We start from the raw sequence: 15,478 nt of genomic DNA, 5'->3' as shown, positions 1-15,478 counted from the left end.
TCTGGAGTGTTTCTGCAGATAATTTCAAAGACATAACCATTACTTAAATGTATGAATGGGCAAGAAAACCTTGGAAGAACAGCCTCATTTGAGTCCCTGTTGGGGTGAGTAGCAAAAATAAGTTACTGCAACTGGAAGATCACTTGGGGAAGATGCCCTCATTAGAGGTGTCCCGAACTGTCCCACCTTTTTCTTTGTGTTAGTAACTGGAACTCCATATGCACAAGTTACTTTTATTTCTTGGTTTTCTGCCAGCTTAACAAGATGAACCAAGATAGAGGAAAGGCAGCATTGTCTGTTTTTAGGCTGTTGCTTTTGTCACTGACTCACATGTTGCTCTGTCACCTGCATGGCAAAGCAGCTTTTCCTGGGGTCCAGATAGAACACACATGCACAAAACTTGTGTAGAGATCCCAGCCAGCATCTTGCTCACTGTTGCACAGGTGTGCTGTATGTTTACAGTGTCTGTTTTTACTAGCAGAGGAATAGTCATTTCAGTGTCTTTGTATATATTCTGGTATTGAAATGCCCTATACAGTTTTAAAAAAACCATACAAAGCTGTTCTCACCTTCAAAATGTAGTGTCCTTATTTCAAGATTATATTATTTAATTATAATTATAATTAAGAGACAGATCTAATTACATGAAGAACTGCCATTTAAGACTGCCAGAAAAGACAGCGCTGGCCTATCCAGACAAGCAAGTCCTAGCTGAGTAAGCATAGATCCTAGTCCAGGTTGACTTACCGCTTCAGTGAACTAGAGTGCAGGCACAGTAAGCATGGAGCTCGCAGTCCCTGAGAAAAAGGGGGAAGCAGGCATGGATCTATGGAATGATGTTCTGTTGCCCAAAAGAAACAGAGTTAAATGTCAGTACCTGCTGCAGCAGAGTGTTGCAGGAGACACTACAGCAGTAACAATATTTTGCTTAGATGTAAGCTGACTTTTATTTAAAACCTCCTCAGTACAAGTGATTACCTATTTCCTTCGGTGATGCACTGAAAAGCAGTAGCACCATTCATGTAATATCAGAGTATCTTGAGCTGGAAGAGGCCCCAAGGGTCACAGAATCCAACTCCTGCCCCACACAGGACCATGCAAAACCAAACCCTATGTTTGAAAGTGTTGTCCAACACTCCTTAAATTTGGGCAGCTTAAGGCTACGTGTGCTGCTGTGGGCAGCCTCTTCCAGGGTCCAACTGCCCTTCTGATGCAGACCTTTTCCCTAACCCCCACCTGCCCCTCCCCTGACACAGCTCCATGCCGTTCCCTCGGGCCCTGTCGCTGTCCCAGAGAGCAGAGCTCAGCGCTGCCCCTCCGCTCCCTGTGAGGAGCTGCAGCCGCCATGAGGCCTCCCCTCAGCCTGCTCTAAAGAAACCAGGGGCTTCAGCTGCTCCTCCCAGCCCTTGCACCATGTCTGCAGCGCTCCTTTGGATGGAAGTAGCTTCACATCCTTATATAGTGTTACCCAAAAAGGTGAAGCTGCCCCTAGCAGTATAGAACAACCCTTCCCTCACCCGGCTGGAACCCCAGGGCAGGATGGCCTTAAACTCTAGCAGTGAGCAAAACCAACACCTAGCCTGTTAAATTCTGCTCTATTTAACCTCAGCCATGTTTCCAACAGCACAACCTTTTCTCTTAGCTGGAAAAATCTTCTCTTAGATCTCTAAAATAAGGTCATCAGCAGCTGTTTGACACATTTTCACATTTAGCCACAGATCTGAAAAAATACCCACTGAACTACACAAGACCGTGCTGAATCAGTAAAATCCTTCAGGAAAGTAGAAGTAGGCAAAAAGAAATCAGAAAAAGCTGCTTACCTAGTGAAAAATAAGTTTATTTCAAAAAACCTATAAATATACACACAGCATCTTATTTACAGGAATGTACATTATTTCTGTTGTGTGAACAGGGTCAATGTTAACTACAACTTAGTGTCCATGAGAATATTACCATCCTTGTCCTTTACTCTTATTCTCCCAGAGACATACTTCGTTTCCTGGTGTCCATTTGAGTACACAGTCTTAACAGTGCCATCTGGATACTCCCGTCTCTTGAACTGCGATGTGTGTAGTTCCCTCTGGCCATTATTGAACTCTATAGTTTTGCTTCCATCTCTGCATTAAATACACATATGTAAGTTTTTCTTTGCAAAAAAAAAAAGAAAGTTATTAGGACTATGAACAGGCTTAAGTTTATTCTCAGAAGAAACAGTATAGACATAAGCCTAAAGGAAGAAATTAAGAAAAAACACGTTCTGTTAAATACCATCCCCTATTGTTAGTACTCAAAAGCATGTTTTTGCAAAACTGATGAACTTCTTTATACTGGAGAGCATCCACCACACGTTCTCTGGTCTAAACCTGTTGCTACAACAGCTCAGAAGTTTAATAAGCCTTTGACACTGTCTCCCACAGTATTCTCCTGGAGAAACTGGCAGCCTGTGGCTTGGACAGGTACACCCTTTGCTGGGTAAGGAGCTGGCTGGAGGGCCGGGCCCAGAGAGTGGTGGTGAATGGAGTTAAATCCAGCTGGCGACCAGTCATGAGTGGTGTTCCCCAGGGGTCGGTGCTGGGGCCTGTTCTCTTCAATATCTTTATTGATGACCTGGATGAGGGCATTGAGAGCACCCTCAGTAAGTTTGCAGACGACACCAAGCTGGCAGGAAGTGTCGATCTGCCTGGGGGTAGAGAGGTCCTACAGAGAGATCTGGACAGGCTGGATCTCTGGGCTGAAGCCAATGGGATGAGGTTCAACAAGACCAAGTGCCGGGTCCTGCACTTCGGCCGCAACAACCCCAGGCAGTGCTACAGGCTTGGGGCAGAGTGGCTGGAAAGTTGTATGGAGGAAACGGACCTAGGGGTATTAGTCGACGCTTGGCTGAGCATGAGCCAGCAGTGTGCCCAGGTGGCCAAGAAGGCCAATGGCATCCTGGTTTGTATCAGAAATAGTGTTGCCAGTAGGAGTAGGGAAGTCATTCTCCCTCTGTACTCAGCCCTAGTGAGGCCCCACCTCAAGTACTGTGTCCAGTTTTGGGCCCGCCCCTCACTGCAAAAAAGACATTGAGGCCCTGGAGCGTGTTCAGAGGAGGGTGACGAAGCTGGTGAGGGGTCTGGAGCACAGGCCTTATGAGGAGCGGCTGAGGGAGCTGGGATTGTTCAGTCTGGAGAAGAGGAGGCTCAGGAGCCTCATCGCTCTCTATAACTACCTGAAGGGAGGTTGTAGTGAGCTGAGGGTCAGCCTCTTCTCTCTTGTAACTAGTGACAGGACGAGGGGGAATGGCTTCAAGTTGCGCCAGGGGAGATTTAGGCTGGACATTAGGAAATACTACTTTTCTGAAAGAGTGGTCAGATGCTGGAACGGGCTGCCCAGGGAGGTGGTTGAGTCGCCGTCCCTGGAGGTGTTCAAGAAACGTTTAGATATAGCGTTGAGAGACATGGTTTAGTGGGGTTATGTTGGTGGTAGGTGGATGGTTGGACTGGGTGATCTTGTAGGTCTTTTCCAACCTAGCTAATTCTATGATTCTATGATATTTTGAGCACTGTCAGTTTGGATCTGAGATCTGCATGAGGTACAGCTAGGTTCTCACATGTTCTCTAGTATTACACGTAAGTCAGAAAAGTCATTCAGGTTAGTGTATTAGATGTAGGAGTTCAGTTTCCTCTCTCTCCTTCAAGCTGCAGAAATGTCAAACAGCCAATCTTCACCGTACAGTACATTCAAATAGAAGCTTTTAAAAATATATCACTATATACTGCCTCTATCAGGGAGCTCTTAACTACCACTTCCCTACCAGCAGGCCAGGGTACCTGAAAGTATGAAGCTTACCGCTGAATACGAACAATTGTGCCATCTGGAAAGATGCTTTCTTCTTGCCCATCCGTAAATAAGCTTTTGATAGTTTGATCAGGGAAAGTAATTTCTTTCTTGCCATCAGGATAATGCTTCTCTAGAACATATTTTGAGACAAGATACTATTACATAAATGCAGATGTGTGCGTGTATAATATACAAGCACACACGACAGTAGTTTTGGGGGTTGGTTGGGCTGGATGATTTCTTTACCTATTTGTCCACTTGAAAATTGCAAGACCTCTAAGCCATCAGGGTATGTAGTATGTGTAGTCTTAGCATCAGCATAATAGTAAACCTGAAGGAAACAGTTCAAATTAACGTATCTGGCCAGAAATTGTGGTTGTACACACGTGTAAGTATTTGTAGGGAAATGCAGAAGATGCAGGACACGTACCACTGTTTGATCAGGCATAATCTGCTTCACATCCCCATTAAAGAAGGTTATTGTTACGGTCTTCCCATCAGAACCCACTTTCTTCCATGTCCCATTAGGAAGAAATATGAGGTGGCAGCCATTTTTCAAAACCTTTTCGACCTAATGAACAGGTTACAGAGAGGTCAGTATTAAGGCATCATATTCAGGTACCTGCTGATCTTTCACTTCAAGTGTCTTGTGGAATTTCAAATTCCACACTCATTCATTTTACCCTTCCGTCAGGATAAGCAATTTCTCTTTGTATCTCTTCACTGTCTGTATATGCAGGTCCAGATGGTTCTGACACAAGAGCTTCATCAGGAGAGGTGTCCTGAAATGACAAGAGTAATACAAGCATAAGCTCAAATGAAGCTCTGTCTTCATAGATGTTTTATTTCATAGGCTGACAGGTATTTTGAGAAACGAGCACAATGGTAGGAAGACAAGGGGAAGTCATAAAACCAGTATGGGTTTTATGCAACTCCCGGTGAAACTACTGTGATGCATTCAGGCCTGCAGTAATTTGAGTGCGGTCACCTTTTGTCCAAACTAAAATGAAACTCATTGCTGTGGCATGGTGCCAGCTGATTGAAATCATCTATATCAAGGTGTGAAACCACAGATGAAGTTTTATAACGCCAAGTGCTACCTACAGCATTCCAGAATTAATTCAACCACATGAAGGATTCTTGCATGGTTTCCCTACACAAGGTAAACAAATAGCCACCTCTTAAAAGGGAGAACTTGGCAAAACTCTAGAGGGTAGGAGATTATTATTTTATTTCCTTACCTCAGCCAAAGAGGCAGGTAGAACATTCTGTATTGACTACCACATAGCTGTTTTCTTGGCAGCAACATTGCAATTAAAGGACATAAAAAGATGGAGTCAACAGCTTCTCAAGTCAGCTTCCAAATATTAATTTAAGTACTGAAAGCTACTGTTTTGTTGTTATTTGTGTTCCCTCCCCCCCCCCCCCCCCCCCCCTTAAAAATCAAATCAGGATACAGGGCTTACTACCATAAAAGTTTTAGAAGAATCTTCTGGTGTCATCACCATCTCAGACTTGCTTTTGTCCTTGGTAGGTGCTGATGAAGGTGCTCTAGGAAGCTTTCCTGCTGAGATAAACGTACTGAAGTTAATTTGGCCAGTAAAGTACACATTACATGTTAAAATCATATACAAGGTCAAGCTGTACAGGACACGTACATCTTTAAGTGAAGTAGAAACTGAAAATAGTATGTCTATAAAAAAACAATCACCATGTTTCAGCTCTCTGGGGTAAGCCATTTACCATCAACACAGCCAGAAGCACTTTCACTCTGAGAATGGTCCCATAACAGCTCTCTCCAAAATCTTGCCCTGGAAGGTGTCTATTTATGCACTCAAGTTCATTACAGTTATTCCCTATCTATTTTTAGATGGTCTTATAAACACATGCAAAGAGTCCACATTTATTTTCTCTTTTAAAGAATTAACTGACAAGACAAACACGTATACCTTTTGCCTCTGAGTAACTTTTGCCATTTATCTTGCCACACTTCTGAGCTGGAAGAAGCAGAGATCCAGTTTCACTTTTCAGGCCTCTATTTTGCAGACACTGGAAGTAACAAAGAGTTACATTTGTGGTTTATGTGAGATTCATTCATAACTCTTCATGCAGTTGCAATAAAATCTGTACACAACATTTACTGCAAGCTTTCTTCACAAGCTATACATTTTAGAGATTTAGCCATCAGGAGGGTTTGCGTGATGTAGCCCAAACTATATTTTGGAATTGTCTGCTGCCTTATGACTGAAAACAACAGAGTGTTAATTTGGTGCAAGCAATCCAAAATAACAGTTACATTCCAAAAGTAAATGTAACTACTTTAAGCATTGGTGAACTGCCTGGTTTGCCTGGCTGATCCTTGTGCAGAGGTTCTCAGATCTCACCTCTGTATTTTTTTTTCTTACAATTGCATTGTTTGAATTTCTAAGAAGCTGAAGTCCTCAACAGAAGACACTGCCCATAGCAATGCTTCCTTGGAGATCTTCAGAAGCTGCTTGGACGTGGTCCTGGGCGCCCTGCTCTGAGTGTCCCTGCTTCAGCAGGGGTTGGGTCGCATGCACCCAGAGGGCCCTCCCCACCTCAGCCATTCTGTGAACACTTACATTTGGAGAGAAGGTGGCATTAAAAAACTTTCTGTGTCTGGCACCATTTGGCACCCCAAGATCAGTGAATTAAAAGTCTAGGTTGTGGCTATTAGATTGTAATTTCATGATCCAAAACAGTGTTCACACAGTCCTATTTAAAACACAGAGATGAATAACTTACTACAGATTCTGTTCTTTTTAAAGTCATCCCAGAATTTTCCACTTTCTTCTTGCTTCCAGCAGCTTCTACTTTTTTCCAGGCTTCTAGACGAAACCTCTCCATAATTTTGACTTCTTCTTTCAGCTCCACGTTCTCGTTTACTAAAGCGTCTATTTGCTCTTTCAGGCGTCGATGGGCGGTTGACCATTTTGCTTCTTTTCGTTTAAAGTCTTCCTGTAACTCCGCAATCTGCTGTTTTAAAGCCTTAGAAAAATACATGTTTATAAAATAGTTTCATTTTTTAATATATAAAAAGATTTTAAATTCTCTAGGAAAGTAATATAAACAAAAAAAGATTAAAAGAGGGGAGGTTTTCTTTTGTGAAAAGAGTAGCATTAACTTTAAGCTACCAGCTTGAATATCTCAGCTGCAGTCACAGGAGCTCCGTGACCATCACGCTTCCCTCTCAGCATCCTTCACACTTCACAGACGGGCCAGCACAAACACACTTGAGGCAGAAACAGGCTATTTTAAGGCCACCATCAAAAGGACCCTTCACAAATCTTGGCGTGGGGAAACAGGGAGGACACAGTCCCATAAAATACTCGTGAATCCTTCTAGCCCATTCAGCAAATGTGACTAGGATCTATTGAAGCAGCATCCAGAAATGACATCCACGTGTGAAGTTTGATACGACTTGGCAGTATACCCAGTGAGTCTTGACGGTGAAGGAACAAACCGATCTTGTTTCTGTATCTCTTGCATTTGAAGACTTACGAGTAAATAATCACAAAACGCAACTTTGAAAATTATAGATAACTATGTTTACTATGGAACAGCTACAAACAAAAGTATACTTCTAGTTTGCATTTTCATTTATTATGCAAATAAAAACTTGCAATGTTATTATAAGCTATAGTAACTTTGTATCAAAGTTGAAGATCGTTCTACCATACTTTCACGCAGTTTTTAAGCACAGAAATGGGACAAAAATATTTGTAAGGTTTTTTTTTTTTGCCTTAAAACCACCAAACAATGTTGCAAAGACTACAATTGTTTTCTCAATTAAGCCAATCAATTGCAACCCTTCAAGTGATTGGCTTATGTTAGAAAAGTTAAGTTAGAATTAGTTCTCAACTGCCTTTAAAAGAACTTCGCTTTTCCTGTGCAAATAATAATAGTAACTGTTATTTTCATACCTGAATTTCATCACGCTCTTTTTTATCTGGAATTGCTCTAGCTTCTGTGGTATATTTTTCAAAAACTTTACGCTCCTTTTGCAGTTTTTTCATTTCTTTTTTTCTGTATTCTTCTATTTCAGCAAGTTCTTGGGCTTTCTGCTGTTGAAAGTCTGCAATTTCTTTCCTATAATTGTGAAACAAAGCTTTTGTTTTTGGCTAAAACTACTACAAATCTGGAGTAAGAAAACAGACCCTACATTTTGTAGTCAAACCCAGTATCTGTTACCCCAGGAAGACTGAATTATAAACAGTACTCCATATAATCATTTAGGTTGGGAGACCTCAAAGATTGACTCCAGTAATTGTCATACAGCTGCTGTCTGATGTCCAACTATTTCTAGATTTGTATCTTTAGTGACAAAAGTTAGCCCGGATCTAGCAAAGCTTCAGCTAAAGCCTTTGTGCAATTGCAGCCCGGAAGGCCAATAGTATCCTGGACTTCATCAAAAGCAGAGTGGCAGCAGGGAGAGCTCTGCCCTCAAGAGGCCCCATCGTGTTCATCCCGGCCTGGGGCCCGCAGCACAAGAAGGTTGTGGAGCTGCTGGAGCAGGTCCAGAGCAGGGCCACGATCACAGGCTGGAGCACTTCTCCCATGAAGAAATGTTGAGGGAGTTGAGCTGGTTCAGCTTAGAGAAGGCTCCAGGGAGACCTCACTGCAACCTTCCAGTACTTGAAGGGAGCTTCTAAGCAGGAAGGAGACTAACTTCACACAATCTACTAGTGATAGGACAAGGGTAAATGGCTTTAAACTTAAAGAGGGGAAATTTAGGCTAAACGTTAGGAATAAATTATTTACTCAGAGGATGGTGAGGCACCAGCACAGGCTGCCCAGAGAAGCTGTGGATGCTCCATCCATGGAGGCATTCAAGGCCAGGTAACTGGATGATCTTGGAGGTTCCTTCCAACCTAAGTCATTCTACGATTCTAGATTCTATGAAAGCTTTCCAGTATTCCTCAAAGCAGTGGAACATCATTCCCCCAAAAGCAGCATGTAAAAGAACCAGTGACCAATAGCAGGTCACAAATTAAACATTAGCCAACAACATGATGCTGTTTCCAAACAAACAAACAAAAAAAAAAAAAACCACCTGACTTCAGTGGAAATAGGTATGCCACTTTTAAGCCTCCACAGAATTATTCTGCTGTATTTACTGCTTACTTTTTCTTTACTAGCTGAAAGGAATAATAATACTCAGTTTGTACATCCAATCCAAATGGAGAGCATCAATCACGTTAGCATGAAACCCATTTTATGAGACCAGTTTAGGATTGTATTATTGCTCAGAACAAAAGTATACGTGAGAAAATTCTCACTGGCATAGCCTTTAAGGATATCATAATAAAGCAGCTGGAATGCTTAATACTATTCCTAGACTGGCAATCTGTGAGTTATAACGACAGTTTAATATATACATACAGAAACAACCAGTTGCTTGACCTATGTCTCCACTGTTACCAAAATACATCAATTACTTACGTGTATTGTTTTAACACTATCTAGGTAAGAACTGGACAACGTGATAGCCTGGAGCATACCATTTTATTGAACACACCAAACTGTTTTCAGTTCAAGATTACCTGATACTTGCCAGGGCGTGCTCTCTTTCTTCACGAAGTTTAGTTAGAGTTGTGTTTTCAGCTCTGAATCGCTCAATTTCCATTTCCAGTTCAATGAGTTTCTCTCTCAGTATCTGGGATGGAACAGTGGCTCCTGCCAAAGAACAATCAGATCCAAGTTGTTTTGAGGGATCCATTAGACTGAAGTAAACAACTATAACACACTAATTAAAAAGATACTATTTTATAGATAGTAGTAGCATTGCAAGAAAATTCTAGCACTGAAGTGACATTTTGAAGTATCCTGCACTATATACTCAAGTTCCTCATACATTGAGTATATATATAATATTTGTAGAACTAAACATAGATCAGAAATTGGAATGTGAAGGACCTGAAGAGAAATGAAATGAAGGTATGATAAGGGCAAAGCATCAAAGCAGAAAATTACAACTGTAAGTTTTTCCATTTTTTGCAACAGTCTGCTCAAACCCATCACTGACCTGAAATGCATTGTAGAGGACCAAAATATTTGCTGGCCTCTCTGCCATTCCAGTTTCCTGTTCAGTCACTGCTTAATACTCCTAAGGCTTTCATAGTCTGCTGCTGAGTGTGCAAAAGAAGAGCCTAAGTACTGATTGTGGTGCAGTTAGTTGCCTTGTTCACTCTTAAATGTTGCTAGCCATTACTTCCAGCAGCAAGACCCAGCAGATATCTTTCAAGAGCCCAACAAAACACTTCTCCATAAAACACTAAAGCTGCTACTTCTGCTTCATATGAACTTCTCAAAAAACAAAAAAAAAATCCTAAACATTCATTGGTGCAGAGTTTGAAACTGACACACCATCACCTTGCAGAGAAGGCATGCTACACTATGCCATCATGGTGTCACTAAACAATTCCATTTTAAACTAGCACAAACACAACAGCTGCTACAGGAGATTTTAGAGGCACACACCATGGCCATATGGCTGAAATGGTTGAAATCAATTTGAGAAGAACAGAAAAATGAATTTGTTTCCCATATTCCAGGTGAATTCTCTACATACTATACTACAGGCAGAAAACAGACCTCACTGACGCATCCTACTTCACTACAGGAACAAGCTCGCCTAGGAGTGCAGGGCATTACCCAAATACAGAGTAGATGCACTCACTGGAAAGGGAGGCACTGCTTCGTTTTCTGCATGCTTTTGGCTCTTCACTTGATTTTGAAACAGTGGTCAAGCACCTTCAAATTAAGTTAGTTGAATGACGTGATGAGACAGAAAACTAGCCTTCAGGGTGAAAATAAATACAAGTTTTCACTGAACTTATTCATTCTGCAAGCTGTGTAATGACTGGATCTGGCACCAGACACACGACCAGGAGAAGAGATGAAAGGTGCCATTCCCTACAGCAGAAGTCTGTACCTTTTGGTGTAACGTCAAGTTGCAGCTTAAGCCCTAGAAGGAAAGATTTCTAAAACATGTTTTCTTTAACATTTCCTACCAGTTGCTGTTCTCTCACCTCCTGACTCCTGTTCCACATTTGGCTTGATTTCATGCTCTGGATGACAGCCTGCCTTCTGTTTCGGTTTCAGTGAAGGAAACAGTTTCATCATCAGGTTTGATGGAGGCCCATTTGAATTGCTGTCCAGTGCAGACTGTTTGGACAGCCCTTCCTCCCTCTTTGAGGCAACTTTTCTCTTTATTGCTTTATCTGGGAAAGGTGTATCACTCTTAGTGAAAAAGTCAGTCTGTAAGGGCATTTTTGTATATTTTTCAGGTAAATCATCATGAACATAATTTTCATCAAGATCACTCCATGTTCTCTCATCATCGAACTCAAACTTATTCCTATTTACGCAAGACATGCTTCTTTGATGGTCTGAAGCTTTTCTAACTTTTTGGTTTGACTGCGCACTACTATCCTTGTCTGACAAATCAATATTGGCACTTTCATTTTTGCTTTCTTTGCTGATATCTGTAGCAGAACTTCCATAATCTAACAATTCTGGATCGCTTTCTCTATGGCTCATAAAGGATGTCTTAACATCTTCATTTTCATATTTCAATGTGGTCTCAAATTCTTGCTCAGAATCGGTAGTATTATCACCATTTTCTTCATCTTTGTCTTCATTTACAATCCATTGAGCACTTTTTAAAGCAGAAGCTGCCGTCATGGAAGAAGCTGAAAACATTGCACTATCTGCTTTATTCAGTGGATCCTTCAGTCTAGAAGCTGTTTCTGAATTTGAGACCGTATGATAAAGTGCTTTATCATTTTTATTTCCCACTGTTATACATTCTGCCTTTTTCTTATTAATGAGTTTAACTGCAAGTTCCTTTACTTGCTGCTGTTTTGCCTTTATAGGAGTAGAGGACATTCTGCGTCCTTGCGAAGTTTGCTGATCTTGATCTAAGATCCTTTGCACAAATGAAGAATTACTTGAGAAAGATATTTCATCTGCAGCCTGTTCTAGAAACAAAAATTCATCTAGTTCCAGATTCTCTTTTTCCTTTTCTTTTTCCCAGTTTTCCAATTTATTCTGAAACGAAACTTCAAAAGACAGTTCTGAATCCTTTACATAGTGACTCACAGAACAGTTAGAATTAGGAAAGGCATCGATCATCCCACAAGAAAACTGAGGCTTTTCTGTGTCAGGAAATTTGTTTCTGATTTTGCTGCCAGTGTTAGACTTAGTAAATTCCAGAACATTCTCTTTATTTTCTATTTTATTGTTGATTTCTGATGGCAAAGATGGACAGATTGAAATTTCAAGATTTTTTCCTGGTTGCATTCTTGTTTCTAGAGGTGAGGAATTTTTTCCATTGTGATTCCTGAGTACCAGTGTCTTCTGAATAGGACATTTCGCTCTGTCAGCCTGGTTATTATTTTTACACGGTGCAAGAGGGCTCCCAGAAACCAGTTCTTTCACAGGAGCCAGACTTTTCTTTTGCATTTGTGATCTGTCCACTCTAACATTTCTGTCATCCAAAGCCCTCTGTGGAGGTTTTGGTATGTTTTCTCCAAATTTTGTTACCTTAGATTTGGCATTTGTGAACCTTGTTAAGCCTTCTCCTCTTTTTAGGAAGGGTCGTTTGATCACTGGTTTTTGAATGGCTGATCCATGTATCTCCTGAAAGGGGATAAGGAAAAATTAACATACACACAGTTGAAAAGTCCCTCACGCAGTTCTAAGTTCTTGGGTTTATGGTTTTGGTTGTTGTTCCCCCCCCCCCCATAAAACCCACATATTAGTAGGAATTTACACAGTACATTTACTTCTACTGGATTTCTAAAAACATCTTAAACAAACGTAGTAGTTGGGGCTTGTTTTATTTTGAAGATTAATTTTTAAGATGTGAATATTCCAGCATTAGCTTTTGAAGCCAGAACTTGTCTTCTAAGTTTTTAAAGCACCCATCACATCAAGGTACAATATATTAAAAACAAAAGTTAGAAAGACAGAAAAAACCTGTAACTTCTGTTTTTGCCTCAGACGCTGCTCTTCTATCTGCATCTGTTCTTCCACAAATTCTTCAAATGTCTGTTTCTTCTCCTGAATTGCAGCTTTAATAGGTCTAGCATAATTTAAAAAAAAAATAAGCCTTACATTTCTATATAATTTAACTGTGTTTAGCTTCACTGCTATTCAAACACCTAGGGTACAATTACACAGAAGTTTACAAATTATGAAGTACTTAAGCCACTGAGTGGCAAAGTTAATCTGAGAAACACATCGTAGTAATAGTTATCTTTTGATAAACAGTGATCAAATCCTTGCATTAATACACAGTAAAAAAAATAGCGTATGCATGTTTTGCTGTTTCATCTTTCACTGCTTTTCTCAATGAGCCATTCTTCTGCCCAAGCCATCAAACTCGCACTCACATGTTAGTCATGCTGATAATTTCCACGGTATCACCTCTACACTCATTCACAGAAATGCCACGGAGATCAGCCTGCGTACTGGGTCTGGCTAGGATGGAGTAAACTTCCTTCACAGCAGTCCATATGGTGCTGCTTTGGATTTGCGACTAAAACAGTGTTGGTAACAGCCAATGGTTTTGCACTGTTGCTGAACACTGCTTGCAGAGCATTGAAGTTTTCTTTGGTTTCTCATGCTGCCCGCTCCACTCCCTCCAGCAAATAGGCCGAGTGTGGGCACAGAGAGAGGACAAAGCCAGAAGAGCTGACCCAGAGTGACCAAGAGGACACCCCATGCCATGCAACATCACGTTCAGCAATGAGAACTGTGGAGTTGGTTTTCTAAAACTACCTGTTGCTCAAGGGCCAACTTTGCATCTGCTTGTGGGAGATGAAGAGTGGCTGCCTTCTTAACACTGGGGTCTCTTCAACTCTTCTCTTCACTTGTTAAACTGTCTTTATCTCAACCCACAACTGTCTCATTTTCGCTTTTCTGGTTCACCTCCATTGAATTCTGAGGCAGGGAGACCACGCAGCTGCCTGGGGTCAACCCAGTACCACCTGGAACAAGTATTTTGTGATGACCAGGCAGACAAGGCAGAGCTTCAAAAGCATGCCAACCACTACTTTCATTCCATCAATGCCATAAAAAAAAAAAAGCTTCTAACATCCAAGAGAAGGGTTCTCCCACAAGCATTATTATTTCTTAGCCACACATAGATGCTCAAACATAACTCCCGGTAACAAACTACAGAGTTGTGGCCTTATACTCCTCCTCTACATCACTACTCTTCATCCAACACAGCATATCTATCACAATCTCAAGCCAGAGCCTCTCTTACTACTTGTCTCCATCACACTAGCGAAACATAAGCCTTGGCTGAGAAAGCTATACAAACCGAGAATATCAGACTCTTAATCAGGATTCAGAATTCAGCCAAACTTGTGGTATGTATTACTTCCACTTTTCAAATAACATTCTGAATTACCTTTCCTCTGCATTAGTCACCCGTAGCTGTTTTCCTCTGTTTTCAGAGAGTTCCACACAAAAAGGATCCATGTGTGGATCTTCAGTCTCCGTTATTTTTTCCATCTTTTGTTCTGGACACCACGTGTTTTTTCCTATTAAATCAACAGAATATAGGTTTGGGCTTGTTTTTTTTTCCCCCAAAAAGTGTGCAAACAAAAAAAATCAGCTTTCAGCTCATATTTTAAGCAGCATTCAGATGCATTCAGATTAGATTAAAACCAGAAGACAGCTTCATGGTCACATAGTCTGAATTCCCACACAAAAGAAGTCCTATATCTTCCCCAAATTAATTCTTATTTGAATTTAGGCACTCTTTTTAAAGCAATATCCAACCATGTATAAGTTTTTTCCTCCAGACACAGGCCTTAGCACCCCGTTCTGATTCATCATCTTTGCTGATTTCTGGTTTAAAGATAGAATAACTCAAGCATGGATGTCTGCTATACTTAAAAATTAAGATCAATTCATCCTTTTACATCTGCTTACACCAAGATTAAAAGCTCTTCATCATACTTCATAACTGTAATACACTCTCATTTCTTTTCTCTGAAACCTCTACAGATTTACAACAACCTTATAAATTTCTAGATTAAAACTAAAAACACTATTTTAGTCTCAACAGCATAAATAGTAACACCAGTGCCAATGGTACAACTAAGAAAACAGGAAAAGGTGAAGAACTCTGGTGCATTTCATCCGGTGTATAAATAATCCTTAATCACCTTTCCAACTCTAAGGACTCTATGCCATAGTATCTCTTTACCTATCCATCTTGATTCCTAATTCCAGTTCAGTTATTCATCCTCACAACACAGTTGGTCTGGAGACATTCTATGTCCCCATATAGATTATTTTCTAATTGCTACTTGAAAACATGATTTCAGTTCATTCCAACTTACCAAATAACACAGCTATCTGATATCTGTCATTATTTTACCATTTCCCCACTCTTTATCATACCTAAGTTTTAGCAATAGTGATTTTTTTTTTCCCCCACTAGAGCAGGCAAACATTTCATGCTGATGGAAGAACTTGACTTTTCCTCCTGCTGCTTTTAACAACACTCACAGGAACACTGAGGTTTCTGAGCTGACTGTAAATATATTTAGCCAAGTAAACCAAAATTTGTATAAAAGCATCACTGCAAACAGTGAACTCTGCTCAGTAACGGGTG

The 15,478-nt window shown here is 40.8% G+C and overlaps 1 protein-coding gene across 5 annotated transcripts in view; it reads right to left on the bottom strand.

Moving 5' to 3' along the window:
- The window catches only part of CENPJ (centromere protein J), a 17,864-nt gene continuing 4,202 nt past the window's right edge, over positions 1,817-15,478 (bottom strand). Inside the window, exons 4-16 of one of the 5 annotated variants that reach the window (XM_021379934.1) lie at positions 14,264-14,396; positions 12,823-12,928; positions 10,872-12,483; positions 9,384-9,516; positions 7,764-7,929; positions 6,586-6,828; positions 5,769-5,868; positions 5,286-5,386; positions 4,503-4,601; positions 4,250-4,390; positions 4,066-4,150; positions 3,829-3,949; positions 1,817-2,117 (exon numbers count right to left, since the gene is read on the bottom strand). In XM_021379934.1, coding sequence (XP_021235609.1) covers positions 1,925-2,117; positions 3,829-3,949; positions 4,066-4,150; positions 4,250-4,390; positions 4,503-4,601; positions 5,286-5,386; positions 5,769-5,868; positions 6,586-6,828; positions 7,764-7,929; positions 9,384-9,516; positions 10,872-12,483; positions 12,823-12,928; positions 14,264-14,396 — 3,233 coding nt within the window. In that variant the 3' untranslated portion in view covers positions 1,817-1,924. Of the gene's footprint in view, positions 2,118-3,828; positions 3,950-4,065; positions 4,151-4,249; positions 4,391-4,502; positions 4,602-5,285; positions 5,387-5,768; positions 5,869-6,585; positions 6,829-7,763; positions 7,930-9,383; positions 9,517-10,871; positions 12,484-12,822; positions 12,929-13,626; positions 13,795-14,263; positions 14,397-15,478 lie in introns of those variants that run through there. The other 4 variants (XM_021379941.1, XM_021379950.1, XM_021379960.1 and 1 more) reach the window with 4 other exon arrangements.

This window comes from Numida meleagris, chromosome 1 (assembly GCF_002078875.1).
Source record: "Numida meleagris isolate 19003 breed g44 Domestic line chromosome 1, NumMel1.0, whole genome shotgun sequence".
Classification (NCBI taxonomy): Eukaryota; Metazoa; Chordata; class Aves; order Galliformes; family Numididae; genus Numida; species Numida meleagris.
The sequence above is the reverse complement of the archived record's forward strand: the minus strand, read 5'-3'. Positions and strand labels throughout refer to the sequence as shown.